Raw genomic sequence first — 26,813 nt, forward strand, 5'->3', positions numbered from 1 at the left:
CCATACTTTTTCTATTGAATCCTATACTGATTTGAGTGTCGGAGTGGCTTCGCCTTCGGGCGAGCCATCTCACATATTTTTTTTTATACACATAAATTTTTTGGGATCACTCGGCTCGGTTTATTGAAAAAATTGGTGTGTTGATTATCGGTTCGAGGTAACTTATTTGATGTGAAATTTTTGAATGCGTCAATTATCGCCGTTTGTGGGAATGAAAACTAAATCCACTATTACTCTTCACGGTTGACTCAAGAACGAAAAAAAAGGAAATATTTTTGGATTTTCGCATGTCTTGCACATCAGTCAATTTGCAAAAGTCGTTGGAAAGAATTGAACCATCGGATCGGGTTCAAAATTGGTATTCATATTGAAAATTATGTTATCTAAGATCTGAACGGTGCGATCTTTATTGATGGCTTTTAGGATCGGAATTTGACCGCCGAGCAGAGGCTGCTCTTCTCGCACAGTTTCTGTGTGCGGTCTAATTGAATAGGATCATTTGAAAGATCTAACTATTGGAATTATGCAAAATTTACACACTGTGTTTGGAACATCATGTTAAAACTTCTAAACGATGGAGATATTTATTGATTGCTCTTAGAAGCATGTATTTAAATCCAAACTTAGTATGTTGTTCTTCTCGCATGATTTATGTGCGGCCTTTTTGAAAAAAACACGTTACATTTCATTCCTTATAACCGGGACTACAGGTTTGATAGGATGTCACGTTTGTACATCCAGGAGATTGTCCGATTGCATGGAGTGCCTGTGAGCATAGTTAGCGATCGAGATCCTAGGTTTATTTCAGATTCTGGGGGAGTGTTCAGCGCGCTATGGGTACTACTCTCAGTTTGAGTACTTTATATCACCCAGAGACTGACGGGCAGTCAGAGCGCACGATTCTTAATCTTGAAGACATGTTGAGAGCATGTTATTTGGATTTTGGTCCACCTTGGAAAGATCAGTTGTCATTGATTGAGTTTGCGTACAACAACAGTTACCATCGCAGTATTGAGATGGCTCCGTTTGAGGCGTTTTACGGACGACGATGTCGTACTCCATTATTCTGGGAAGAAGTGGGGGAGCGACAGGTAGAGGGACCAGAGTTGATCCAGCAGGCTGTTGATATTGTTGGACATATCAAGAAAAAAAATTAAGACTGCGCAGGATCGACATACTAGTTTTTGAAAGTCTCACCATTTTGCAGGATTTTGAGATTCGGTCTCAAGGTTAAGCTATCTCCTAGGTTTATTGTTCCATTTGAGATTTTGGAAAGTGTTGAAGATCTGGCTTACAGGTTGGCGTTACCGCCATATTTGTCGAGTATCCACGACGTGTTCGATGTATCACTATTGCGACGATATGTGACAGATGAGTCTCATATCTTACAGCCATCTGAAGTACAGTTAGATAAAAATTTGACATATGTGGAGAGACCTTTGCATATCTTAGGTCATAAGGATAATGTCTTGCGCAACAAGATCACTCCTCTTGTTCTAGTTCAGTGGCAGCGCCGAGGCACTGAAGATGCCATTGGGAACTTGAGAGTCGTATGCGTACAGATTATCTAGAGTTATTTTGAAACTGTTGTATTTCACATGTATCTTGTAAAATGTACAGTTTGAATAAAGGATGTTTATTCAGTATTTTCTGCATTCAGTATTTAAGATTGTTCGAGTACGAAATATCTTAAGTAGGGGGATAATGTAGTAGCCCGACTCTATTTTACAAGATTAATTAAGTAAAAATGGTTAAGCATGGATTATGGGCTTAATTTGGAATTAATTTAGCAATTTTCGGAAATTTGACCTAGGTGATTTCGGAGCGTCCGAACCAGGATAAGAGGATCTGAACTCCTCGGCGGCATGAACCTTGGATCGGAGGCTACAGACGGTTTGGAGAGTCTGAACCCAGATTGAACCGTCCGATCTCAGTTAGGTCATGCAAGAGTTGAGGTGTCAAGGTTGAACGAGCACGTAGCTGTTCAGAGCCTCCGAAGTAGGGATCAAAGCATCCGAACTGTGCATGCAGTGACGTGTCTCGCATGCAAGGTTCGGAGCGTCTGATCTCCCCGATCCGAGCGTCCGAACTCCGCCTATAAATAGGCCATTCAAGGCCTCATTTTCTTCACACCTTTTGCACTCTTCTCTCTCGGTCTTTAGGCCTTTTAGGTGATTTACAGACTTCCTAAGCTTGGTTCGGAGGTTGGTGAGATGCTCCGGGGTTGCGACGGAGAGGTGCCCAAGTTCTGGGGCAGTCGTCATCAGAGGGCTGACGAAGGACGTAGGTATAGCTCTGGTTCTATATAGTAAATAGGTAGTATGCTATAATGTAGTTAAGGCTTTTTAAATAAGATTATAATGCATGAGTACTTTGCATTGTAGTACGGACGATAGGCTTGGACATAGAGCTGGTCTAGCTTGCCTTAGTATATGAGGTACATAAGTATTATTCGAGATATCCAGATTGAGTATGCATGTATTATGTGTTTGCATGGATTATGTGATTGCATATTTTGTATGCCTTTATATACAACATGTCATGACTGTATGTTGCATACATGATCATATTGAGCTTTTACCTTAGATGTATCCTGTAGTAGGACCCTCTGTTGGAAAACGTGTTCAGATCAATCAAGAATTGATACCCGGTACAGCGGAAGTTTAAAATTTTATTTTATTATATGGAACGATTCCATATCAAGGGTATCAAAACTTTTACGATTAAATATGTGTAAGTAAAACAAATAATCATAATTAAATATTTTACCTTAAAATCTCGAAGCGAGATTATGGACACCAACAGAACTTAATCTGCTCTTCTTGTAAATCCCGGGAACCAATGGCGTCACGATCAATCACCGAAATTAGGTCCACGAACGAAAAACAGAAACCCTCTGATTGACTGCACTAGAAATCAATCAGAAGTTTTACGTAGAGAATAAACAGATTTGATCTGTTAATTCGAATTGTAATTTTTCACAAAAATCACAGCCCGAATTTTCTCAAAAGGGACAGAGGAATTTTCGAAAAACCTCTTGAATAATATATACTGATTTTTGAAAATTGCTAGACTGAAAGCTTGTGTAATTTTCGAACACAGTACATATATTTATAGATAATTTCTAGACTAGATTAAGTTATAATTGCATTAGGACTCTAACTCCTTAGGGCCCACAATCCATAACTTAAGTCCAACAAGCCAAGCCCGTTGTTCTAGAAATTAATATAAAATTCATCGTGACTCCGATTGATAAACTGATTTTACCAATGTGCACAGAAATCATTTCTGCATCTTTTAAAGTCAAGATAATTTTTATGAATCCGAATTCAGTTATTTCCAAAAATGTCCATCCCTATGTCATTTTAGAAAATCCCACTCCCTTTAGTTAAAATCCAACTTCTCTTTCATTAAATTTAACTCTTTAAATTTAACTATCTCTATGGGGTTTTAGTAATCCATTACTTGTGTAACCCTCAATGGTTCAGGAATACAGCTAGCCGTGGGCTCACAACTCCTTGTGACTCGGAACAATAATTTCCGACTTATCCATCGAATCATGGTAAGAGCGCCTAGCAACATCGCCCCATGATTCCCTAGGTATTACTGATAGTGCCTGCAAGAACCATTAGATTTTGGTTAGCGTACAGTACAGTCCTTTCATCCATATATCCCGATCGAATCAACAACCATTGGTATATCGAGAGTTGTTCGAGATTCGATAACTATGCATTACATCTTGGAGATCAAATAGTGACATCGTATGTGTTACTAGGAAAACCCATTAACCTAAAACACATCATGTACTCTGGCCAGAGATTCGTCACACTAATATCTCCTCAGATCGCATAGGATATCCACACTCGCAAGTATGTGGTGAATCCTTGACAACAAAGCATCGACTCCTATATGTGTCGTAACTGTACCCAATCCCGACACCTAATGACCCCAATAGAGTCGGTAAACGAGTCAAAGTACAGTACTAGCATATAGAGTCTCAATGATGTTTCAAGTAATAAGGACTAATGGTGTACAACCAAAACCGCGGACTTTTCCCACTCGATAAGTGATAACCACTTGGAAAGTTCGAATAGGGTAGTTCGGTCATTCATCATATGAATATCCATTTGCATGATTTGAACATCTCTATGTTCCATACCAATGAAACGTGGTACTCGGCATCGCAAATGCTAGTCTCAATCTCAAGCGATCCTTATCTTTATTTGCGGACGTCTCAATTGACTAGGAACAGTTTAGAATATACAGTGACTATAAGATGTGTTTCATGATAGTCATCCCCATGTGCTACCACATCTTACATATACTATAGTATATTCAAGTTATTTATCAAAACAACAATAGTATATCATAATATAACATTATGAAGAAAGATAAAGTCAATGCCATTATAAAAGTGTAAATTATATTAAACAAAAGATTGTTTTACATAGAGTCATAAAAGCCCTTAGCCACAAGTTGGCTAACCGGGCACCCACTCTTTCAATCTCCCACTTGCCCTAAAGCCAACTAGTCATACTACGTAATCCCATTGCTTCGCGATGTTTTTCAAACAATGATCCTGGAAAGGGCTTAGTAAGCGGATCAGCGATATTGTCTGTAGAGGCCACTCTCTCGACACTGATGTCTCCTCTTTCCACGATCTCCCGGATGATGTGGTATTTCCTCAGTACGTGTTTGGACTTCTGATGAGACCTTGGTTCCTTTGCCTGAGCAACAGCACCCGTGTTGTCACAGTACACCGGGACTAGACCAACAGCTTCAGGAATTACACCCAACTCTTGGATGAATTTCCTTATCCAAACCGCCTCTTTTGCAGCAGCTGATGCTGCAATGTATTCTGCCTCAGTGGTGGAATCCGCTGTGGTGTCCTGCTTGGAACTTTTCCAAGAGACAGCACCGCCATTGAGCACGAATACAAATCCAGAGGTTGATTTCGAGTCATCCACGTCACATTGGAAGATAGAGTCGGTATAGCCTTCCAACTTCAATTCTCTCCCTCCATAAACCATGAATAAATTCTTAGTCCTTCGCAAGTACTTAAGAATATCCTTCACGGCTTTTCAATGCATTTGACCGGGATTGGCTTGGTATCTGCTCATGACGCTTAGAGCATAGGCCACATCCGGTCTGATAGATATCATCCCATACATGATACTACCTATGGCTGATGCATATGGCACGTGTGTCATCTTCTCTATCTCTTCGTCAGTCTTGGGACACATAGACTTGGATAGAGAAACTCCACGACACATAGGTAGATGTCCTCTCTTGGACCCATCCATTGAAAACCTTTTCAATATGGTGTCGATGTAGGTTGATTCAGTGAGTCCTATCATTCTTTTAGATCTATCTCTATAGATCTGAATTCCTAGAATATAGGATGCCTCACCTAAATCCTTCATCGAGAATCTACCTGATAACCATATCTTTGTTGACTGCAACATCCCTACATCATTCCCCATGAGTAGGATGTCATCAACATAAAGTACTAAGAATTTTACCGCATTCTTAACTACTTTCTTGTACACGCATGGTTCCTCCGGGTTCTTGATAAAACCAAAATCCTTTATCGTTTCATCAAATTTCTGGTTCCAACTTCTTGATGCTTGTTTGAGACCATAGATTGATCTCTGAAGCTTGCATACCTTATGCTCGCTTCCCATGGATGTGTATCCCTCAGGCTGCATCATATAGATCTCCTCCTTAATGTTTCCATTAAGAAATACAGTCTTTACATCCATTTGCCATTCTCATAGTCATACCATGCTGCTATGGCAATAAGGATTCTTATGGACTTGAACATTGCGACTGGTGAAAAGGTTTCATCATAGTCAACTCATTGTCTTTGAGTATAACCTTTTGCCACCAATCGTGCCTTGTAGGTCAATACCTTTCCATCAGGCCCAAGCTTTCTCTTGTAGATCCATTTGCACCCAATTGGAACAATTCCATCGGGAGGATCTACTAAAGACCAAACTTGGTTAGAATGCATCGAGTCTATTTCCGATTGCATAGCTTCAAGCCATAAATTCGAATCCGCATCAAAAATTGCTTCCTTGAAGATCACATCCAATGTCAGGTTCACTTTGATCCCCTTCAAGAAGAAGACCATATCGAATACTAGGTCTAGAAGTCCTCTCGGATCTCCTAGATATAGGCATGTCAATCAATGGTTCCTGAGGTGTAGGATCATTATTTTGTATCTCGAGTTCTTCTCAAATTTCTTCGAGTTCCATCATCTTGCCTTTCTTATTTAATAAGAACTCCTTCTCCATGAAGGTGGCATTCCCTGAAACAAACACTTTTGTTTCAGTAGGATGATAGAAATAATATCCGATTGAATTCTTCGGATATCCTACAAAATAACATAAGGTGGATCGACTATCCAACTTATCTCCCACTGTCTGCTTCACATAAGCAGGACATCCCCAAATCCTTAAGTACGAATACTTAGGAGCTTTGCCATTCCATAACTCGTATGGAGTTTTATCTACTGCTTTAGTGTGGACATTGTTCAACAATAATACCGCCGTTTCAAGCGCATAGCCCCAAAACGAAGGTGGGAGCTCAGTGAAGCTCATCATAGATCAAACCATGTCCAACAAAGTTCGATTGCGACGCTCCGAGACACCATTTAGCTGAAGTGTCATAGGAGGAGTCCACTGAGAGAGAATCCCATTCTCTTTTAGATAGTTCAAAAACTCGGTACTTAAGTATTCTCCACCTCGATCCGATCGAAGTGCTTTAATACTTCTACCTTGTTTGTTTTCTACTTCAGCCTTGAATTCTTTGAACTTTTCAAATGATTCAGACTTATATTTCATTAAATATAAATACCCATACCTCGAATAATCATCAGTAAAGGTAATGAAGTAGGTGTGTCCAAATTTAGTACCGATACTAAATGGTCCACAGACATCTGTATGGATCAAATCCAACAGGTTTTGACTACGCTCAGGCTTCCCTTTGAAAAGAGATTTAGTCATTTTTCCTTTTAGGCAGGACTCACAAGTAGGTAGAGAGTTAATATCAGACATATCAAACATGCCATCTCCCACTAGCTTGTTCATCCTCCTTGAGAAAATATGACCTAGCCTAGCATGCCAAAGGTTTGCCGGGTTTTGACTATCGTTTTTCATTTTATTTGTTGTTACTGGTTTATCAACATAATCAACTGGAACGTCTTTTAATTTTAAGTTATATAGATCGTTTTAAATTGTCCATTTCAAATCAAACATTCATTCTTGTAAATATTGCAAATCCCATTTGCAAATTTTCAAGAAATATCTTCTCTATCAAGAATAGAAAAAGAAATAATGTTTTAATGAAATCTTGGTACAAATAAAAAACATCTCTCTCAAAATATAGCTTAAAATTGTTTTTGGAAAATTAAACAAATGTTTCCCATAGCTTTTGGATTCAACTCTGGAACCTTTCCCGAGCCTTAACTGGGTCTCACCCATCCTAAGCTTACGACTTCTTGTCATCATCTGCAACTCATTGCAAATGTGAGATCTACATCTGGTATCCAATACCCAAGAAATAGTATTAAGTGAAATATTTATAAAATATATCCTTTGTAGTTCGTAACTACTCGATATACATTCTTTGCAGTTGTGCTTCCAGTAACCGGGTTTCTTGCAGTGATGGCAAACTTATTTAGACTTGTCCATCTTTGCATGTAACATTTGGCCTTGAGATCATGGTCCTACCATTTCTCTAGTTCGGCCAACCTTTCCGAAGTTACATCAGCCGGGGCTGTTTTCGGAGGAGTCTTTTCTAATACTTAGAAAATCTTTTCGGAGCTCTGGACAATCTTAACTTATGGAACCATTCCGTATAGTTTGCGCCAGAAAGTTTGTTTTGTTCGAGAATTGAAACATGTGGATTACGAAGATTCATCATAATGATATACTGAGATGAAACAGACAATAATCGATGATTGCTTAATTAATTTACTAAGACATAAAATATGGCAAAATTTATTTTATGAATTACACTCCCACTATTTTGACGATTTCACTACCCTCTAGTGAAAACGGGAAACTGTTTTCCTTAGTGGGAACATAGAGTCCAATTGACAAATCATAGTCCCGAATAATATCAGCCAACCATAATTTTCAAAAGGTAGAGCCCAATTGCTTCCAAAGCAATCCCCATGTTTTTACCTCATGTCCAATAAGGGCCCAATAATATGACGACGTTTATTGTGACATGTCAAGATAACCCATCAATATTAAGTTGTGATGGACGGTCGCCATGTGGATCCCCCAATAATATGAGCCAATCCCATGGGAGTTCCACCCAACTTACAACATGTGTCGATCCAATGTACAGCTTTTCGACGAACGGGCCCCCCCAATAATATGAGCCGGACCGTATCCGTGGGTAGCATCTCATACATTGATCGTTGATGGAAGGTAGGAACAGTTAAACAATATTTAAATTCCCTTTTTAATAATCTTGATATCAATTTTAAATCATATTTAAAATGAGGGATTTTAATTTTGAAAATTTGTCTCATCATGCAATTTATGTATGCTTGTGGGATTCATACAATTTAGTCTAAACATGCATACATCAATAATATCATATATTATTTAAGGATGATCGATCCCATTAACTAATCGACCCGTGGTTGCCAATCACGAGTCTAAGTCCAATCCTAGGTGATATGCAAGTATGCAATGCAATCCTATTACATTGAGCTTTCAATTTACATTTTTTCGGTCTTCATTGTCTGTTGGGCCCACCTTGTCTTCAAATCTTTGTCTCCCACTAAGTCTCATAAATTTACAATAAATTTCGATGACAAATATGGGATATATTTTTAGGGGTGGGAACGGGTCATAAACCAGGCTCACTTTTTATTACAAATGACAATCATATTGGGCTATAAGCCAAGCCGATTAATAAAATCCAACAACAATAAGACAAATGTAAATTACCTAACATACACCTAAAACATTGGTCATGACAATCGATCATCTTTATCCAATAATTAATTCAATAATTAAATAATTGGATAAACATGCAAAGGCATCATAATTTAAAAGATAAAATCATATTTTATCTTATCCATCCATAAGATCATATCTTATCATCAATTGTACCAAAATAATTAATTTTATAAAATTTAATTTAACGGATAAAATTTATAAATTTTCCAAAAATTTAAATTTATCCAAAAATCAATTTTAAAATTTTCGGACTCGAACAATTCGATCCGATGCCTCGTGAACCAATCAAAAACAATTTTCGATCGGATCAAAAACTAGAATTTCAAAAAAAATTAAAATTTTAATTAAAAATTAAAAATAATTTTTTCGGGCTGCCCGGGACAATCCTGGGCAGCCCGCGCCCCAAAAAGGGGGCCCGGGCAGGGCAGGGCAGCGATCCAATCGCTGCCCGATTTGCCCATTAAAATTCAAGTTTAAAATTTTTGTTTTGTTTCAAAAATCGAGGCTTAAAAATTTTGTACAATCTATTAATTTAATCGTTTGATCTGAGCAACCTGACTTTGATACCACTGTTGGAAAACGTGTTCAGATCAATCAAGAATTGATACCCGGTACAGCGGAAGTTTAAAATTTTATTTTATTATATGGAACGATTCCATATCAAGGGTATCAAAACTTTTACGATTAAATATGTGTAAGTAAAACAAATAATCACAATTAAATATTTTACCTTAAAATCTCGAAGCGAGATTATGGACACCAACAGAACTTAATCTGCTCTTCTTGTAAATCCCGGGAACCGATGGCGTCACGATCAATCACCGGAATTAGGTCCACGAACGAAAAACAGAAACCCTCTGATTGACTGCACTAGAAATCAATCAGAAGTTTTACGTAGAGAATAAACAGATTTGATCTGTTAATTCGATTTGTAATTTTTCACAAATATTACAGCCCGAATTTTCTCAAAAGGGACAGAAGAATTTTCGAAAAACCTCTTGAATAATATAGACTGATTTTTGAAAATTGCTAGACTGAAAGCTTGTGTAATTTTCGAACACAATACATATATTTATAGATAATTTTTAGACTAGATTAAGTTATAATTGCATTAGGACTCTAACTCCTTAGGGCCCACAATCCATAACTTAAGCCCAACAAGCCAAGCCCGTTGTTCTAGAAATTAATATAAAATTCATCGTGACTCCGATTGATAAACTGATTTTTACCAATGTGCACAGAAATCATTTCTGCATCTTTTAAAGTCAAGATAATTTTTATGAATCCGAATTCAGTGATTTCCAAAAATGCCCATCCCTATGTCATTTTAGGAAATCTCAATCCCTTTAGTTAAGAAGTCCAACTTCTCTTTCATTAAATTTAACTCTTTAAATTTAACTATCTCTACGGGGTTTTAGTAATCCATTACTTGTGTAACCCTCAATGGTTCAGGAATACAGCTAGCCGTGGGCTCACAACTCCTTGTGACTCGGAACAACAATTTCCGACTTACCCATTGAATCATGGTAAGAGCGCCTAGCAACATCGCCCCATGATTCCCTAGGTATTACTGATAGTGCCTGCAAGAACCAGTAGATTTTGGTTAGCGTACAGTACAGTCCCTTCATCCATATATCCCGATCGAATCAACAACCATTGGTATATTGAGAGTCGTTTGAGATTCGATAACTATGCATTACATCTTGGAGATCAAATAGTGACATCGTATGTGTTACTAGGAAAACCCATTAACCTAAAACACATCATGTACTCTGGCCAGAGATTCGTCACACTAATATCTCCTCAGATCGCATAGGATATCCACACTCGCAAGTATGTGGTGAATCCTTGACAACAAAGCATCGACTCATATATGTGTCGTAACTGTACCCAATTCCGATACCTGATGACCCCAATAGAGTCGGTAAACGAGTCAAAGTACAGTACTAGCATATAGAGTCTCAATGATGTTTCAAGTAATAAGGACTAATGGTGTACAACCAAAACCGCGGACTTTTCCCACTCGATAAGTGATAACCACTTGGAAAGTCCGAATAGGGTAGTTCGATCATTCATCATATGAATATCCATTTGCATGCTTTGAACATCTCTATGTTCCATACCAATGAAACGTGATACTCGGCATCGCAAATGCTAGTCTCAATCTCGAGCGATCCTTATCCTTATTTGCGGACGGCTCAATTGACTAGGAACAGTTTAGAATATACAGTGACTATAAGATGTGTTTCATGATAGCCATCCCCATGTGCTACCACATCTTACATACACTATAGTATATTCAAGGTCTTTATCAAAACAACAATAGTATGTCATAATATAACATTATGAAGAAAAATAAAGTCAATGCCATTATAAAAGTGTAAATTATATTAAACAAAAGATTGTTTTACATAGAGTCATAAAAGCCCTTAGCCACAAGTTGGCTAACCGGGCACCCACTCTTTCACCCTCACCCTACAAGTTGTGGATGGTTGGATATGCAAGTCTTGTGTCAGGTCACCGTGATGGTTGGAAACTTGTACTAGTGTCAGGTCACTATTATCCACTGGGTATATGAGCCACCTCCTGAGGCGACGACGCAACGTGCTATATACCCTGGGCCCGGTCTTTGAGCTAGTTTTCTTGACTTGAGTGTCTTGGAAACCAATTCACTTGCATACATGCACATATAATACCGTATACTCATACTCTCGTACTGAGTTTTTCATGCTCATGTCCCATACCTTGTTGTGTCTGAACACCCTATTCCATGGGACATGTATGCAGCTGGATGAGGCGGGTGGTTCCAAGAGAGCTTAGGCGATGGTTGGCAGTAGGGTTATTGCCTAGGCCTTTTGTTTTTCATGTATTTGGGATAATACACGTTGTAATTTGATATGGTTGTAAACAATATTATAATTTTCGTTTATGTTTCCGCTGTTAATTTCTAATCTTTGATTTACTAAGTTAAATGCATGTTTAAGCTTCTGATTAGTAGGTGATCACGATGCGGGTCGTTACAAAGACTCATATCTTTAATATAATAGTAAGAGATAGTAAGAGATAACATAAATCCTAAATTTCCAATAGCGGTTCAGTTGAGTATATGCTCATAAAAATAAAAAAAAAAACTTGGGCTTGACAAGTAAAATCTCTACCAAACTTCATTTCATCCGTTCAAGAAAAGAAGAGAGTCAGAATGCATCTTTATTTTTTCGGATCGAACAATGATCGTTTCATTTCGAATCTGCGGGAGTTAAAATTCTATGATGGCGGAGCCACTCGATGGCTTGGAAGCAAAAATATACAAGTCAACATCATCTTTCTTGATCACTCCCTTGTCAATTCTTGATTTATAGTATTGGTCCTGATGCAATGCAGATAGATACAATGGTGAGAAATACACAGAAATTCATAGTCGCATGTATGCATCGACAAGTAAGAAGAACGACGTACCTTCAAGCTACCGATAAATTGGGCGACGTAGCTCTCTTTCACTAAAGCAACAGCACAACCTCCCCATCCAGCTCCTGTTAGCCTTGCCCCGAGAGCACCGTTGTCTCGACTGATCTTAACAAGCTCCTCTAGCTCAGGACAACTTGCTTAGTACACGAGGTAATATGAGGGATGAGTTAGTATCCTATGAAGGGTCAATGAATATTTGGTGAAAAATATCACTGCACTACATCAGATGATAATTATATGGACCTTCCTACTATCATTGCGTGGTTGCTTGTGGGATGCTGCAATTTGGTTATGACCTTTTTTAACGACTATAACTTTCGATACAACAACGAGCTCTAGCAGCTCAAGCATTCTCTTTAATTACTCCACAATTAAATGCATCAATATTTTAGAACAACTCAAGAAAACTCCAGCATTGCACTATACACGTGTTCGCACAGGCAGTTCTAGGAAAGCTAGAATTCATTTTACCTGCACTCGTACAAGACACTACAGCTGTAGTGGCTATCGTTCATCAGGTCCCCAAGCTTATTCAGCATTTCTCCATCGCTACAATTTCCAAATTTCTTAATATTAACTTACAAAAGCCACTGCCAATCGATCAGTTCAACAGTGGAACAGTTTGCTCATAATGCTTGAGTTATGGATTAGAGTCACGTTAGATGCATTGTGCATCATCGTGTCTGTTTTTATACATGAACTGTGGTGGTTAGTGTTTTCTTCTCACCTTAGCTTTGATGAAACGGTTTCTTTAAACGCGTACACTCGTTTGGCTTCGGAGTAGACATGGGCGGCTCTCTGGAAAATTGTTTAGTATTGTAGTCAGCAAAGCGCGAAGTCGTTTACAGCTAAACCTTCTAACAAACCAACATAAAAACTTAATATTTCACCTGGTGTAACTTAAAATGCTTGGCAGCTCTAAGCACATCCAAGCTCGTTGGAGAATTGGCAAAGATAGCTTGCAGCTTTTGATTTGTGATTTTTTCAACATCTTCAGCACTGCAAGGTTCCTCTTTCAAAAATTCCTATAAATGCAAGTGAACCATTGGAATAAAAAACATAATGAAGTGTAACAGTTTCTAGAGAAAGTTATGATACCAAAATACGACATTCAACATACATGCACCGCAAAAAACGATCACTTTGGAGAGTAGAAATGAGTCTATTATTCCAGTAAGGCTCCACTCAATATTTGAACTCAACTTCAAGCTATGCTTGTGAATAAATATGCTAAATGTGATAGCTCAAGCTTAAAACTAAACCAGCACCTTGACAGCAAGAATGGGATCAGAGGATCCACGAGTACTTGCGAATGACGTGCACAATTCTTCAACATCTGAGAGTGTCTTCGCTTTGGTTATCGCTTCCTCGGGCTTCATTCCAAGCTTTATGCCCAATACAATCTGCGAACACCCAACATATAGAATTTAATTTTTTTTAAATATCAAACGATACAACACAAATAGTTATCATAGAAAATAGAATAAAAAGGAACTTACAGAGGCTAAACGGCACTCGACGACTCTGTTATTGTAATTAGTGGCAGCTGTGACTGCTTTCTGAGATTCAGCCAATGAATGAGCTATTACAAAAGTCCCACTGGCTGGCAACTGCACCTCCGTGCCTCGAATAGGATTGAAATCAATGAGCGTTGCGAAGCCAGATTGAGCCATCACAGAGATAGCCTGTTGAATGAAAATAACAAAATAAGGAAGAAGAACTAATTTTTGGAGATGGTCCTGTAAAATGTAAATATGTCATAAAAGAACTTTCAAGAAATGAGTAAAATACCTGGTCCATTCCACCAGATTGGGTGCCAATGTGTCTTTCACAATCACAAGTAAGTTGAGCAAGGTCTTTCTGAAATATTTTGATCAGAAAATGCAAATAAGAGTGATTTTATTCAATAAAGAGGCGAGTAAAAATTTTTATCAGTTAAATGAGAAGCACCTTGGGAAAGTTCGTTCCTAATGCTGCCATTATAGCGATTGTAGAAGAGCAAACAAATGCAGCAGAGCTCGATAAACCAGACCCTAAAGTTAACATAAACGTACAATATAATCCGAAGTTCAAGATATGACACTCATTAAATTAACTGGGGAAAAACTTGTGTATTACAAACTATCCAGTTGAAGTTTTTATCAAGATTTTAGAGTAAAATACCTGTTGGAACTATGCCATCAACAGCCACCTCAAGTCCAACTGGTTTAACAACATCTTTCCCTTTCGATCTGGCATACTCATAGAAACCTTTGTACCTTCAAGATGAAAATAGCTGAAATCTTCATGAAAGAAACAATTGAAAATTTACAAAAATCTATGGAGAAACACAATCAAAATTCCATCTCGAAGTTTTTATCCCAACTACTTAATAGTTTATAGCACTTGTTAGCAAACAAAAAGCAAGCGCCCTTTAGCATTGAACATAATTGTGATTAGAAGAATATAGATATATGAACTTGTTAAAGCATGCTCAAGAAACAACTCAAGAAATATAAGTAGTTCTTACCCGCAGATGAAATAGTGACCCCATCGATGATTCTTTAAATCAATTTCCTACATTCAAAACAAACCTCATTTTATCAAGCCATGATATAACCAAAAAATTGAAACAAGAAACAAACATGATCTGGCTTGCACGAATTGTGTCTTAATATAACACCAATCAAGGTTCTTCTATCGCCAGCCAACTTTGATAGCAGTAGAAGAGTTAGTTTACTTGGAGATAGGCCAAGATTCGAGTCACAACTTTACCATCCCATCCTAAGAAGTTTCTCCATCGTAGATTTAGCATCTATAATTTGGAGTTGGCAGTTTTGACGCAAACATGGTTACACCGAATTTGTGGCTTTATAAAATGTATATATAAGCATTAGATTTAACTAGATCTTTTACTTTGATGCCATTTTTGAATCTACCAACTCACTATTGCCAACTTCTGCCGAAAAACAAATCCCACTTGAAACCTCAAAATATGCACCAAACAAAAAGCAAAAATGATATAGATAAACCATGACCAATTATTTCAATTCACAAAGAAAGAATACGAAACAAAAGTATATCAACACAACACCTCAAAAAATTGAAGATTTAAATCCACATGCAATCCAAGCATTCGGTCTGCTAAGTTTCAGATCAAACCCAACTAACAAAAATGGATTACAGTCTACAGAGAACCTATTTTCATGCTAACCACATCGAGCAACACTCTAAACTGAACAGACACCCGAATTTTCGCAATATGTATCCAAGCATGAAACATACATTTCAGAATTCGATGTTTACATATAGCTAGTATATGTATCAACAATGTAGCTCGAAATACAACATTTCAATCAACACTCAACTTATAGCAATACCCCCACTAACCTGATCAGGATCCGCCGGGTAATAACACACAGCGTACTTCTCATTCACATTCGCAATCTTTAGACCTTTGTCGGCCTCTTTCAACTCGCATTTTCTTATGGCCACGATCGTGTCTTGCCTGATGGCCATAGGTAACACCGAATAACCTTCATAATCTATGTGCTCCCCTATCAAATTCACTCTACCTTCACAAAATCCAACCCAAGAATTGAAAAATATATGCAAGAATATTATTTTTGAAAAAAAAAGCCAGTTATATCAACGAATACCAGGGGATCGAGCGTATATATCAGGGGTGTGCCCAAAGCACTCGACGAACTTGGATTTCAATCGATTGAATCTTAGTTCTGCTTCTTTAAGCTGAGGTCCAGACCCATAAACGGGTTCCAGAGAAGTGAAAATGGGCACAGGCAGCTCCTCGTGTACCACCATTTACTTTTCTGATCAATCCTCTTCTCTCAAAGAAAATAAATTTATGGGTTTCACGAAGCAAAAACCAAATGTTTCTTGTCACATCTATAAACAGAGACCAGAGAAATGGAATTTGGGGTTTTGTGGGTTGTTTTTCACAAGTTTGTTGCAATGGAAGCGATAAAGTTGCAGTCTTTCTTGTGGGATTTAACGAAAAAGTCAATCTTTCAATGAAAACTTTTGATTTGTGACGATTACAAGGTTTGTTCGATCCTACCGATGTTGGTAATGCCTGAATCCACTCAAAAATTTCCACGTGTACACAATTACCAACTAATTTTTCTTAGTTTTTTGTTATTTAAAAAAGAACCATGGTCAAACCATGGTTGGGTATTTTAGCGGTAAATGTTTTGCTTTGAGTTGCTTTCTTAGGTTATAAATCCATGATTGCCTCGTGAGTTTATAACTAACTCTTTATTAGTTTAATATTTCAATGTGGGATATCATAATATTGCCGACCTCTTGAGAAGCCGACGTCCGCGGCGGCCTACTCTAGACGGCTTTCACTCACATTTCAGTATTCAGTGCATGCATTCATGCACCTTAATCCAGATCCGATGGTAGCCCTTTCCTAGGCTCCCCATCCGCTATGTCGGCTCTCAACGAGAGCACCAAATGTTAGGTTATAAACCCATGAGATGTCCATCATAAAAGGCTTGCATATTGGGTGGGGTTGTCTCATAAGTTTATAACTAACTCTTTATTAGTTTAATATTTCAATGTGGGATATCATAACATGCTTTGAGATTTTGATCCGTCATTTTTCAAGATAAAAAAAGGGTTTCTCAATTCCTCAATTTGAATAAAAATTATGCCTCCACTATTTCAACTGTCGTCGCCGTAGTTCCGCCATTTCCATTCTAGATTCTCCATTCATGACTAGAATTTTTGATTCTCATTTTTTTTTAAAAAAAAAAACAGCTCCGTATCGTTTTTGTTGTGGTTGTTCGAATTTTCACCACCGTTGCCGTCGTTCATTTGCCGCCACCCATTCAATATTTTTCATTAATGGTTCGACTTTTGTGATTTTTCAATTCAATATTGAAACTTTTGTATATGTTGAATGTTAATGTTCAAATTCACGTGTTTTTTTTGTTAATTTTAAGCCAATTGATCAACAATATATTTTGGTAGTTTTATGCTATACGTATAATATTACAAAAGTGTTACGACTAAAGACTTAATTTCTTGACGACATGGAAGTATTAACAATATTGGTATATATATATATATATATATATATATATATACTGATTTTAGTATCAAAATTGTTTCCACTGTATTACTTATTTGCATGGTTATGCTTTGCTGATAAGCTCAACTTTATTTAAATTGTTTCCACTGTATTACTTATTTGCATGGTTATGCTTTGCTGATAAGCTCAACTTTATTTAAAACGTGTTTTGGTAAATCTAATTCTCAATTTATTAATTTTCTACAATTCTTCAGATCATTTGAGATAATTAGTTTCTAACTTTCTTTAATTCTTTAGTTTTTTTATTGGATAAATTTTGTTATTAAATTCATAAAAGGTTTGTTTCATTTTCCATGGCATGCAACATGAAGTCATTTTACCGTATAGTGTTAATTTTTGGATGTAATTATTCAAGACTTTGCTTCAGTATGCATCATACAGTTATTTGATAATGAGAATTATATATATATATATAAAAATTTAGTTGTGCAGTTCCAAGAAGATTATATCAGTCTAGCACTTATATTCTCAAGCCTAAAGGAATTCTGGTTTTTTTAATTGTCTTTGGCATACTCTAAGGTACGTCAATTCCGTTGTTCTTATATTATTATTATTATTTTTTTAAAAAGCCTCTTTTTAAATTCCCAAAAATTGAATCGAATTTATTTTATTTTTTTATCCTAAAAAATTAAACAAAATTCTTTAAAAAAATTGCAATTTTGGTCATGTGTACTTGCTTCTTATTTGGGATTTTGATTATCTGTATTGTTATGTGATAAATAGAACAACATTTCTTGCTGAAATGCTCAAAAAATAGATTACAGATAACCTTCAACAAATAGTTGTCTATTAAAGAATTTTCTTATTTGGATAACCTCGAAATACACATTTTGTTAACATTTGCAATATGTTCAGCAGGAAATCTGCACAAAAAATTTTATAGTAATTGAAATATTGAAACCTTTTTGTTTAAAAACTTTCTGACCATTGACAAAATGGATTTAATTTGCTCGCACATACACGAAGTGAGAGAAATATCATTAGGAATAATTTGTCTAAAAATTAATTGCAGTATGTTTATCTAACAAAACCATCTTGAATCATGTGATTGAAATGTTGCAATTAAGATTTGAAAGCCTAAATTTAGTTCCTTTTGTTCTTATGCTTTAAAAGTTTGCACGATTTCAGAAATCAGTTGATTTCTTAATTGAAAATGAAAGACAAAAACTCAATGTTACTTGAAGAGTTGGAGGGAGACTATGATCAAGAAGCAGAAAATGATCAGATTTCAGTTGTGCAATGTGGAGTCCTAAATTATCAATGCCTGAAAACGTTGAGGTACAAACTGAAACTCTGTTGTTGATGTTTTGGAGAGAAAACAACTAGTGGGTACGATTGTGAACAGTGTTGAAGACACTTATTTATTATATTGTCAATACGCACATGCCAAGGGATTTAGTGTGAGAAAGGGTGATCAACGATGTTTTCCCCATACCAATTACCTTCAATCAAAGGAATTTAATTGTTCATGTGAAAGTTTGAAAGATGAAAAAAGTTCTAGTAAAAAGATTTCAATTTATCAAAAGCCGATCACTAGAACAAAATGTAAAGCCAAATTGAAGATTACAAGGGAGAAAGATGGTGAATGACATGTGAATAGATTTTTTATGGAGCATAACCATGAGATGTTTGCACCCAATCAAACTCACTTGTTAAGATCAGCACTCAATATATCATATGCAAAAAAGTCTACTCTAGAAGCTATGGTAAATGCCGGAATATCTATCTCTAGTGTTGTGTCTTTTATGGAAAATTAAGAATGTGACCCAGAAAATTAAGGTTTTATTAAAAAAGATGCGTATGATCATTTGAGTCGGCTGAAAAACATACAAAAGTTGAGAATGGAGATGTCACTGTACTTATTCAATATTTTATAAATAAGGTGAATAAGGAGAATTTCTTTTATTGGAATGTGAAATTGGATGGTAATGACAGGGTGATGAACTTTTGCTTCAGGGACTACAAATGTGCGATTGATTTTGAATGTTTTGGTGATGTACTGTCAATTGATACAACATATAGAACAAATAAGTAATAATTTGATATGTGCTTCATTTGTTGGTATAAATATGCAAAATGTGTTGTTTGGTTTGGCCTTTATGCCAGATGAAACCGAAAGTTCCTTCGAATGGTTGTTTAGAACATTTATTGATTCTATGAATAACAAGGAACATCAAACAATCTTTTCAAACCAATGTCAAGCCATGATGAATGCCATTGAAACAGTTTTTTCACATTCACATCATCGTTTATGTCAATGACATATCAATCAAAATGCCCCCTCACACTTCGGAATTTTAAATGGTTATTCATGTTAAAAAAATTTGTGGCATAAATGCATGACTTATTGTGAATCTAAAGCTGAATTTGAGACTACATGGAAACATATGATTGATAGATATAATTTGGATGGTCATAAATGGTTGAATGAGATGTACAAAATTAGAGAAAAATGGGCTACTGCTTTTAGTAATGGAAGATTTAGTGCAGGATTTTTGGCTACTTCGAGGAGTGAGGTCACAAATATGGTCTTAAAAAAGGCAAGTAATAAGATGAGTTATTTGTATGAATTTGTGATGAATTATATAAAAATTCAAGATAATTGGAGGGTAAAGGAGAAGGTTGAGGATACTCATTAAGCCTGCAAATATTTTAAAAAAACATCTATTGATGATTCATGATGCTGATGTATATACGATTACCATATACCAGTTATTTGAAATCGAATTGGTTAATTCTTTTAATTGCAAATATATTGAACCACAATCTTTTTTTGGTAATGACTTGAATTGGATCGAGATCAAAGTAAAATCATCCATTTTTGATTGATGTCTTTTGATCCGTATATGCTCAATTTATTTTGTTTGTTTCATTCATTATACTTCAATTATGAAAATCACTCTTAGGATTTGATTTTGACGTGGGAAAGAATTCCTTAATTTCATAAGTTTAATTTGTTCTGGCCCACACATAGTGAGTATAAAACTTTTATATAACCTTACTCTTTTCAGTAGTAACATATAAGAGATTGATCAATAAACCATGGACTAGAAGATATATAAATTTTAGAGCTTTATATGATATAGAGCCCGTTTGGATTTTGTAGAGATTTTTTAAAATAAGTGCTTTTAAAAGCTACAATTTTTGGTTTTTAAAAAAACTCTAATTTTGACTTAAAAAAGTGCTTATTTACGGTACATATATTCTAGATCTCTATAATATTGTTTCTAATCTCAAGCAAGAATAAGCTGATTGATTCTCTATTGCCTTGGAAGATCCATAACTCTCACACCCGAATTAATCAATGGATTCATGTAAATGATTACTCTTATTTATTTCTTTTTAATTATAAATTATTGGTTATTGTGATATATGGTTTCAATCATAATTATTTTTTAAATCTCTATCAGATGAAGCTGAAGAATTATATGTCGTTATCTCCACTTAATAATCATAATCAGTCATTATTTGGCTATTACATGACCATTAGAATCTGCTGGAAAATGATGCAAATTGCTCTAATTAATTTTTCCGTCATTAATTTCATGTTAAAAGGCCATTATAATCAAAGCTGCTGAATTTCAATTTAAATTTCGAAATCATGGATGTTACAAGGCAATTGAAATCTAACGAAGGCTCAAGGTATTATCCCAAGGTATGGTGAAATTTCCAGTGCATTATAGTTTGACGAGGGGAATTTTATTAAACAAAAAATATAACTCTAAATCCTCCTATGGTCTCACACTTAATAGATAGTGTAAATATCACATACACAAAACCATGCCTGTGAATCATTGTCTTTGCGTCCTATTTCTATATAAGATCTTACTTGATTTCTAGAAGCACAAATCTCTTGAGACCATAACAAGTTATCAAGTCAGTCTTTCAGGGAATTCAAGGCCAAGTCTTTTTAATGTCAAAATGATAATGAATATCCATATAGCATGTTCCATCATCATCGGTAACCTGAAAAAAATGGTACTAATAATTAGTAAAAACGATCGTTTTTCTCAAGTATCATCCTTTAATTGGAATTAATTGATCATTTTCATGTTTAGTAACGATTTGTATACACGTTACACACTTTCACAATTTTTTAATTACGCTTTTCAGTCTATGGAGTTAATATATGAACGATTTTTGGTCATGTTAATTATGAATTTATAGTTAACTCTTGGAAAAATTGTAATTTTCGTCATTTATATTTTTCACTTTGCGATTTTGGTCCTCTATGTTTTCATATTTCAGTTTTAGTCCTGCATGTTTTGATTTTTGATAATTTCAGTCTTTTTTTTTATTTGAAATGATGACGTGGCACTTGACACGTCATCTTCATATCAGCATTGTATTGGTGCCACATCAGCGTCACATCAAAAATGACTAAAATTGCTAAAAAAATAAAGATAGCGGATTAAATTTAAAATCTAAAAATATAAAGGACCAAAATCGCAAATTGACAAACATACAGGACTAAAAAAACAATTTTTCCATTTACTCTTGTAAATCCCTTTTATTTTCTTTTCTTTTCTTTTTAATTTTTGGTCTTATTCGGTGAATTTTTATTTTTAATCATGTAACTTTTGATACTACACACACTAGTATGCAGGAATCCATGTGCACTGCGTGATGTTCGCGCGAACAATATCTAATTTTTTTTAGATCTTCATGCGAACATCTAAGATATTGGCGCGAACATCACGTGGTGCACATGAATTCCCGACTCACACACTAGTGTGCGTGGTATCATTCCCCCCCCCCCCCTTCTCTCTCTCTATATATATATATATATATTCATTTGTAGTCCTTTCTTGACCAGAGTTCTTCGTGTCTATCGTTCAAAATATGATCAAAAATGAAAAAAAAAAAATAAAAGACAAAAAACTGAACAACATATACAAGTTAGATGATTAAAAATGAAATTTTTTTGTAACAGAACCAAAAATAAAAAATTTGTTATTTAAAAGACTGAAAATGCAAATTAACAACTAAAAACATGACTAAAGAAATAGAAATTAAAGGACCAATTTTCCGGAAAGCTTTGTAAAACAACCCCTTAATTCTTTGAAAGATAATGTTTTATGTTTCAAGTAAACATATCGGCTATGTCTCTATATTGGAGTAAGTACTGTTTTGTCTCTATTATTTGTAAAACAAAAAGGTCCTTCAAGTTTAATGTTCATAAATTGTTAAAAGTTAATAAAAAAATATATAGCGTAAAATTAAAATTCCCCGTGCTAAGCCATGCATTATTGTTTGTTTTTCTAGAGATATATATATATATATATGTGTGTAAAGATTATATAATCTTATTTTTGTTGTAGTTGAATTTACCTTGGTTCTAGCAGAATAAATACCTCTCACCAAAATTCCACAGGGTAAAGTTTCTTCCTCGAGCTGATATCCATAAGGTTTTTCGTGGGGTCTAAAATGACCCAACATAACCGTAGATTTGTCAACTGCATGCAACGATACTTTTATCAGATTAAATACAAAAATAAATACATAATAGTTTGAAATTTGATTATATATATATAATTTTGATATTCTGAACGTTTGTTGTTGGGCATTGCAAGATATTCACGTAAACATTACAGAAGTATTTAATGCATTTCACAAGATATTCATGTGAACATCTTGCTGCGCAACAACATGCACCCATAATATATATATATATATATATATATATATATATATATAGAGTTCTTTTATGGTGCCCAACTCATATGCCCAACTCCATGCCCACCATGTACAATATGTGAGTTGACCAACACAATTGATGAGTTGACTTATCACATATTGTACATGGTGGGCATGGAGTTGGGCATATAGAGTTGGGCACAATAAAAGAACTCTATATATATATATATATATATACATATCCCGTGATCTCTCATTTCAATACAAACCTTTTACTTCAATACAATCTCACTTCTTATTCTTTCTTGCAATCTTTAAATTCGTCAAAGAATTTTTAACCTCACTCATCAAATCTTGTACCTAAATTTTATTCGATATTAAGATACACTAGTAAATGATTTTTATATGTATCATAAAATTGACTTGTTAAACCGTCTCAAAGGAGTTTTGTAAAAGAAACCGTGAGACGTGTTGACCCCATACATATCAGCTATGAAAAACAATAAAAAGTAATATTTTTCAATTAATTAGGTCAGATAAGAGATTTATCTCTCAAAATTGACACGTGGGACTATCTCGTGTTAGTTTTTGTGTTATATATATGTATTTTTGTGTGCATGTGGTTTGGTTTTACCTTTAACGCCAGCTTTCCACAAAGTATTTTCATATTTGAGACCTGAAACATCTTTGTTGGAGACTCTGAATGAGAACTTCAATCTGAACTTCGTTCCCTCTTTTAGGGTAAAGAGACAATCCTTGGGACTGGAAATAAATGGGTGTGACAATTCTATTTCTGGCCTCCCAGGACAAACAATAGTGAGGGTCATTATTTGGACATTTGCGCCTCTAATATCTGCAAAAAAAAAAATAAATAAATAAAATCAAGTCGAACGCTGCATTAGATTGAATATGTCCGCATGAGCCAATGAGCCTCTGACTCATGTGGAATAAGGTCCCATTCGGGGTCAACCCTTTTCGAATTAAAGATCTTCATTGTTTGAAGGGTTTTTAATTATTAAATTCCAAAGCCCGAAAAATTCTGGATATATCTAACTCATGTTTTCATCAATATATTATCTACGAGTGTATCGAAAACTTTTAAAATGAATTTCGACATCTACAAGAATATTAGAGATGGAATTAGTTAGCAGTACCTTCTTTCTTGGATGTGTCCAATCTTTCAAGTACGAGTCCCTTCTTGTTTGGGGTATTTTCACCGCCCTTCTCAAATAATAACAAAAGGACGTTAGATGATATATTAGTTATGCTTAGCTTCCTTGTCTTTTCACAGCACATCTTTATTAAATTATGTGCATTTTCCGTGTCATATATATATCCTAATCCAATCATTAAAATCTTCTCTTGTTCTCTAATATATCAAATTCTCTTGTTCGACATATGTCTACAAATAATGTAAGAGGGTGATATACAAGACCTTTTCCTTGTGTTCAGCTGGTTTGTTTTTCGCCATAATCTTGCCTGCCTCGACGTCTTTATTCATCTTCTTTTGCTTTTCTTTGTTCGCCAAAGCGGGGATATGAATCAAGTTGCCGGATACCAATATTGCCTCCACAATTCTCGAAATTGCATCCGACGACATTGTACGTGTGCCGACGAATGTTGGGAAAATAACAGAATAATTTCAAGATATTAATCAGGTGAATAAAATAAAAACTAAGGGTGGGAGCTTGATATTCTCTGAAAGTGGGATATTCATGTGTTTCTTAAGTAATGCCATGCAATGCATTGGACATGTGAAAAGGCGGAGAGGTTCACAAGGGCATGTTATGTGGTGGAAAATAATTAGTCAAAAACTGATTTTGTTTTACCGTAGCTACTATTTAGCTTCTCCGTGATTATTATTTATTTATTTATTTTACTTTTACAATTTTTCAAATTATTGAATAATAAATGCATGTTTAGTTGAATAAATTTAGTCGAACACGTACGCTCTAAGATTGGTTGATCATAGTTATAGAATCGATGGTTAAGCTTCCAACGAAAAGTGAATCAAAACCGTACCATTTAGATACGCCATACATTTTAATCCAACTTTATTCCTAAAAATTTTAAAAGTCCGGGAAAATATATATAGTGATAACCTGGATGTTAAGAACGAACGCTTGCCGCTTTACTAAAAGCTATAAATTCTTGTAATTGTGCAAATCAAATATTTTAAACCATACAACATCTCAAGCGTCATATTTCAATCGCTCTACGAGCAGAGACAATTATTTTACTTGAACATTATACGTGCTATATATATAGTTAAACTAATTAAAGTTAATTATTTAAAAAACTATATCACAAAATATTGTTAATATATATTTAATCTTTGATAAAAAAAGATTGAAATAAAAATTGAGTGTTATATTTAATTTATACTATATAAATTAACTTTATATGCTCCAATATGTTTTGGCTACAACTCCACATAGTTTCGAATGATTCGGTTACGGTTCAACTAGGCGTGAGGAATAAATCAAACAAATTATTGATCCAAGGCAGCCAATATTATAAAATTGTCCATTACACGCTCATATATGCAGCTATCAAGAATGTCAAGAAATAGTTGTTCTCATTTCATAGCATAATGAAAATTTTCCAAAGGGCTATGATCACTATATCAAACAAATATGATTCTTATCATAAATTCATCCGAGAATCTTTACTGAAAGAACATATCGTGCACATGTCTTTTGAATTGTTTCTTTATTGCATTCAAATTCTATATTTATAGTTTTGTCTTTCTTAGAACAAGTTTTAAAATTGGTAATATCTGTTATATCTTGATTCGAAATATTTGATTTCTGATTATATATTGTTTTCATGCTTTGTAGTATCTTATTTATGGAAATATATTGAAGATCTATTTATAGGAGTGCTTGGACCGATCAAAATAATCAATCGAGAGAAGAGAGTGAAACGTAGAGAGAAAAATACATAGAGAAAGTACTGCAGAAATTTTAGAGTATTGAAGATTGATCATTGAAGAATTTCTGAAGAGATACTACTGCTACGTTGTGTTGCCGAGTAGTGTTGGAAACACTGAAGAACACACGAGTGAAGTGTTGTTCAGAAAGTGTTTCTTTGGTTTTTAATTTTCGGTTTAGAACTTCCTATTAGTTTATTATTCTAGTCTTACTAGTTTTTAGGAAGTCGTTTATTTTCTCAATTCATTGAGAAAAGTAGTTTTTTGTAAAACAATCGCTAGTTGGTTTTTTTGTAAACCGATTTGATTTTCTAGTGATTATTTCGCCATGAGGCATCGTACAAGTACTTAGTACTTGTGCATAAAAATCTGTGTACTATTTACTTTTGCTGTTAGTTAATTATTCTGCTGCATAGTGTTATCGTGAAGTGTTGACAACACTGAAAGATAACACACACTCAAAAAGTTATTTCTGGTATTTTTGTGATTTCAGACTGTCCAAACCTTACAATTGGCGTCAGAGACATTCACTTGACGATACTAAGTGTGATTCTATTTTTGTGTTTGATAGGACATCACAATGGAGATACCTTATTCAGGAACTGCTCAACGTCCTCCAATCTTGGATGGATCCAACTATGCTATCTGGAAAGTCAGGATGCATGTCTACATCAAATCGATTGATGAAAAGGCATGGCAGCGT

At 35.2% G+C, this 26,813-nt stretch overlaps 2 protein-coding genes across 5 annotated transcripts; both read right to left on the reverse strand.

The window, feature by feature from the left end:
• Nucleotides 1-12,022: 12,022 nt before the first annotated feature.
• On the reverse strand, nucleotides 12,023-16,449 carry LOC140874484 (galactokinase-like). Of its 3 annotated transcripts, XM_073277774.1 has the most exons (13): nucleotides 16,085-16,449; nucleotides 15,816-16,000; nucleotides 14,956-15,002; nucleotides 14,610-14,704; nucleotides 14,397-14,479; nucleotides 14,238-14,306; nucleotides 13,946-14,131; nucleotides 13,715-13,849; nucleotides 13,337-13,471; nucleotides 13,174-13,244; nucleotides 12,918-12,995; nucleotides 12,438-12,579; nucleotides 12,023-12,348 (listed from the first exon to the last, which is right to left on the reverse strand). In XM_073277774.1, exons 1-13 carry the CDS (start codon nucleotides 16,245-16,247, stop codon nucleotides 12,238-12,240), a joined length of 1,500 nt encoding a protein of 499 aa, XP_073133875.1. In that variant the 5' UTR covers nucleotides 16,248-16,449; the 3' UTR covers nucleotides 12,023-12,237. The 3 variants fall into 3 exon arrangements, with proteins under 3 accessions (XP_073133875.1, XP_073133876.1, XP_073133877.1); XM_073277775.1 differs by lacking the exon at nucleotides 12,918-12,995; XM_073277776.1 differs by lacking the exon at nucleotides 12,023-12,348 and having other exon boundaries at nucleotides 12,443-12,583.
• A 4,673-nt stretch (nucleotides 16,450-21,122) lies between these two features.
• LOC140876340 (rho GDP-dissociation inhibitor 1-like) lies at nucleotides 21,123-24,888 on the reverse strand. 2 transcript variants are annotated; one of them, XM_073280294.1, is made up of 5 exons: nucleotides 24,614-24,888; nucleotides 24,333-24,399; nucleotides 23,813-24,031; nucleotides 22,873-22,997; nucleotides 21,123-21,507 (listed from the first exon to the last, which is right to left on the reverse strand). In XM_073280294.1, exons 1-5 carry the CDS (start codon nucleotides 24,776-24,778, stop codon nucleotides 21,436-21,438), a joined length of 648 nt encoding a protein of 215 aa, XP_073136395.1. In that variant the 5' UTR covers nucleotides 24,779-24,888; the 3' UTR covers nucleotides 21,123-21,435. The 2 variants fall into 2 exon arrangements, with proteins under 2 accessions (XP_073136395.1, XP_073136394.1); XM_073280293.1 differs by lacking the exon at nucleotides 21,123-21,507 and having other exon boundaries at nucleotides 22,443-22,997.
• Nucleotides 24,889-26,813: the final 1,925 nt, after the last annotated feature.

This window comes from Henckelia pumila, chromosome 1, assembly GCF_033568475.1.
Source record: "Henckelia pumila isolate YLH828 chromosome 1, ASM3356847v2, whole genome shotgun sequence".
NCBI lineage: Eukaryota > Viridiplantae > Streptophyta > Magnoliopsida > Lamiales > Gesneriaceae > Henckelia > Henckelia pumila.

Excerpts from the sequence above, each read along its gene's own strand:
- LOC140874484 (XM_073277774.1), bottom strand. The coding sequence starts at position 16,247 with ATGGTGGTACACGAGGAGCTGCCTGTGCCCATTTTCACTTCTCTGGAA. Across the intron at positions 14,480-14,609 it reads TGATGGCATAGTTCCAACAG|GGTCTGGTTTATCGAGCTCT; the intron begins GTATTTTACTCT and ends TGTTAACTTTAG. Across the intron at positions 12,996-13,173 it reads ACCGTTTCATCAAAGCTAAG|CGATGGAGAAATGCTGAATA; the intron begins GTGAGAAGAAAA and ends TGGAAATTGTAG.
- LOC140876340 (XM_073280293.1), bottom strand. The coding sequence starts at position 24,778 with ATGTCGTCGGATGCAATTTCGAGAATTGTGGAGGCAATATTGGTATCC. Across the intron at positions 24,400-24,613 it reads CAGCTGAACACAAGGAAAAG|GGCGGTGAAAATACCCCAAA; the intron begins GTCTTGTATATC and ends TTATTTGAGAAG. Across the intron at positions 22,998-23,812 it reads GTGGAAAGCTGGCGTTAAAG|TTGACAAATCTACGGTTATG; the intron begins GTAAAACCAAAC and ends CGTTGCATGCAG.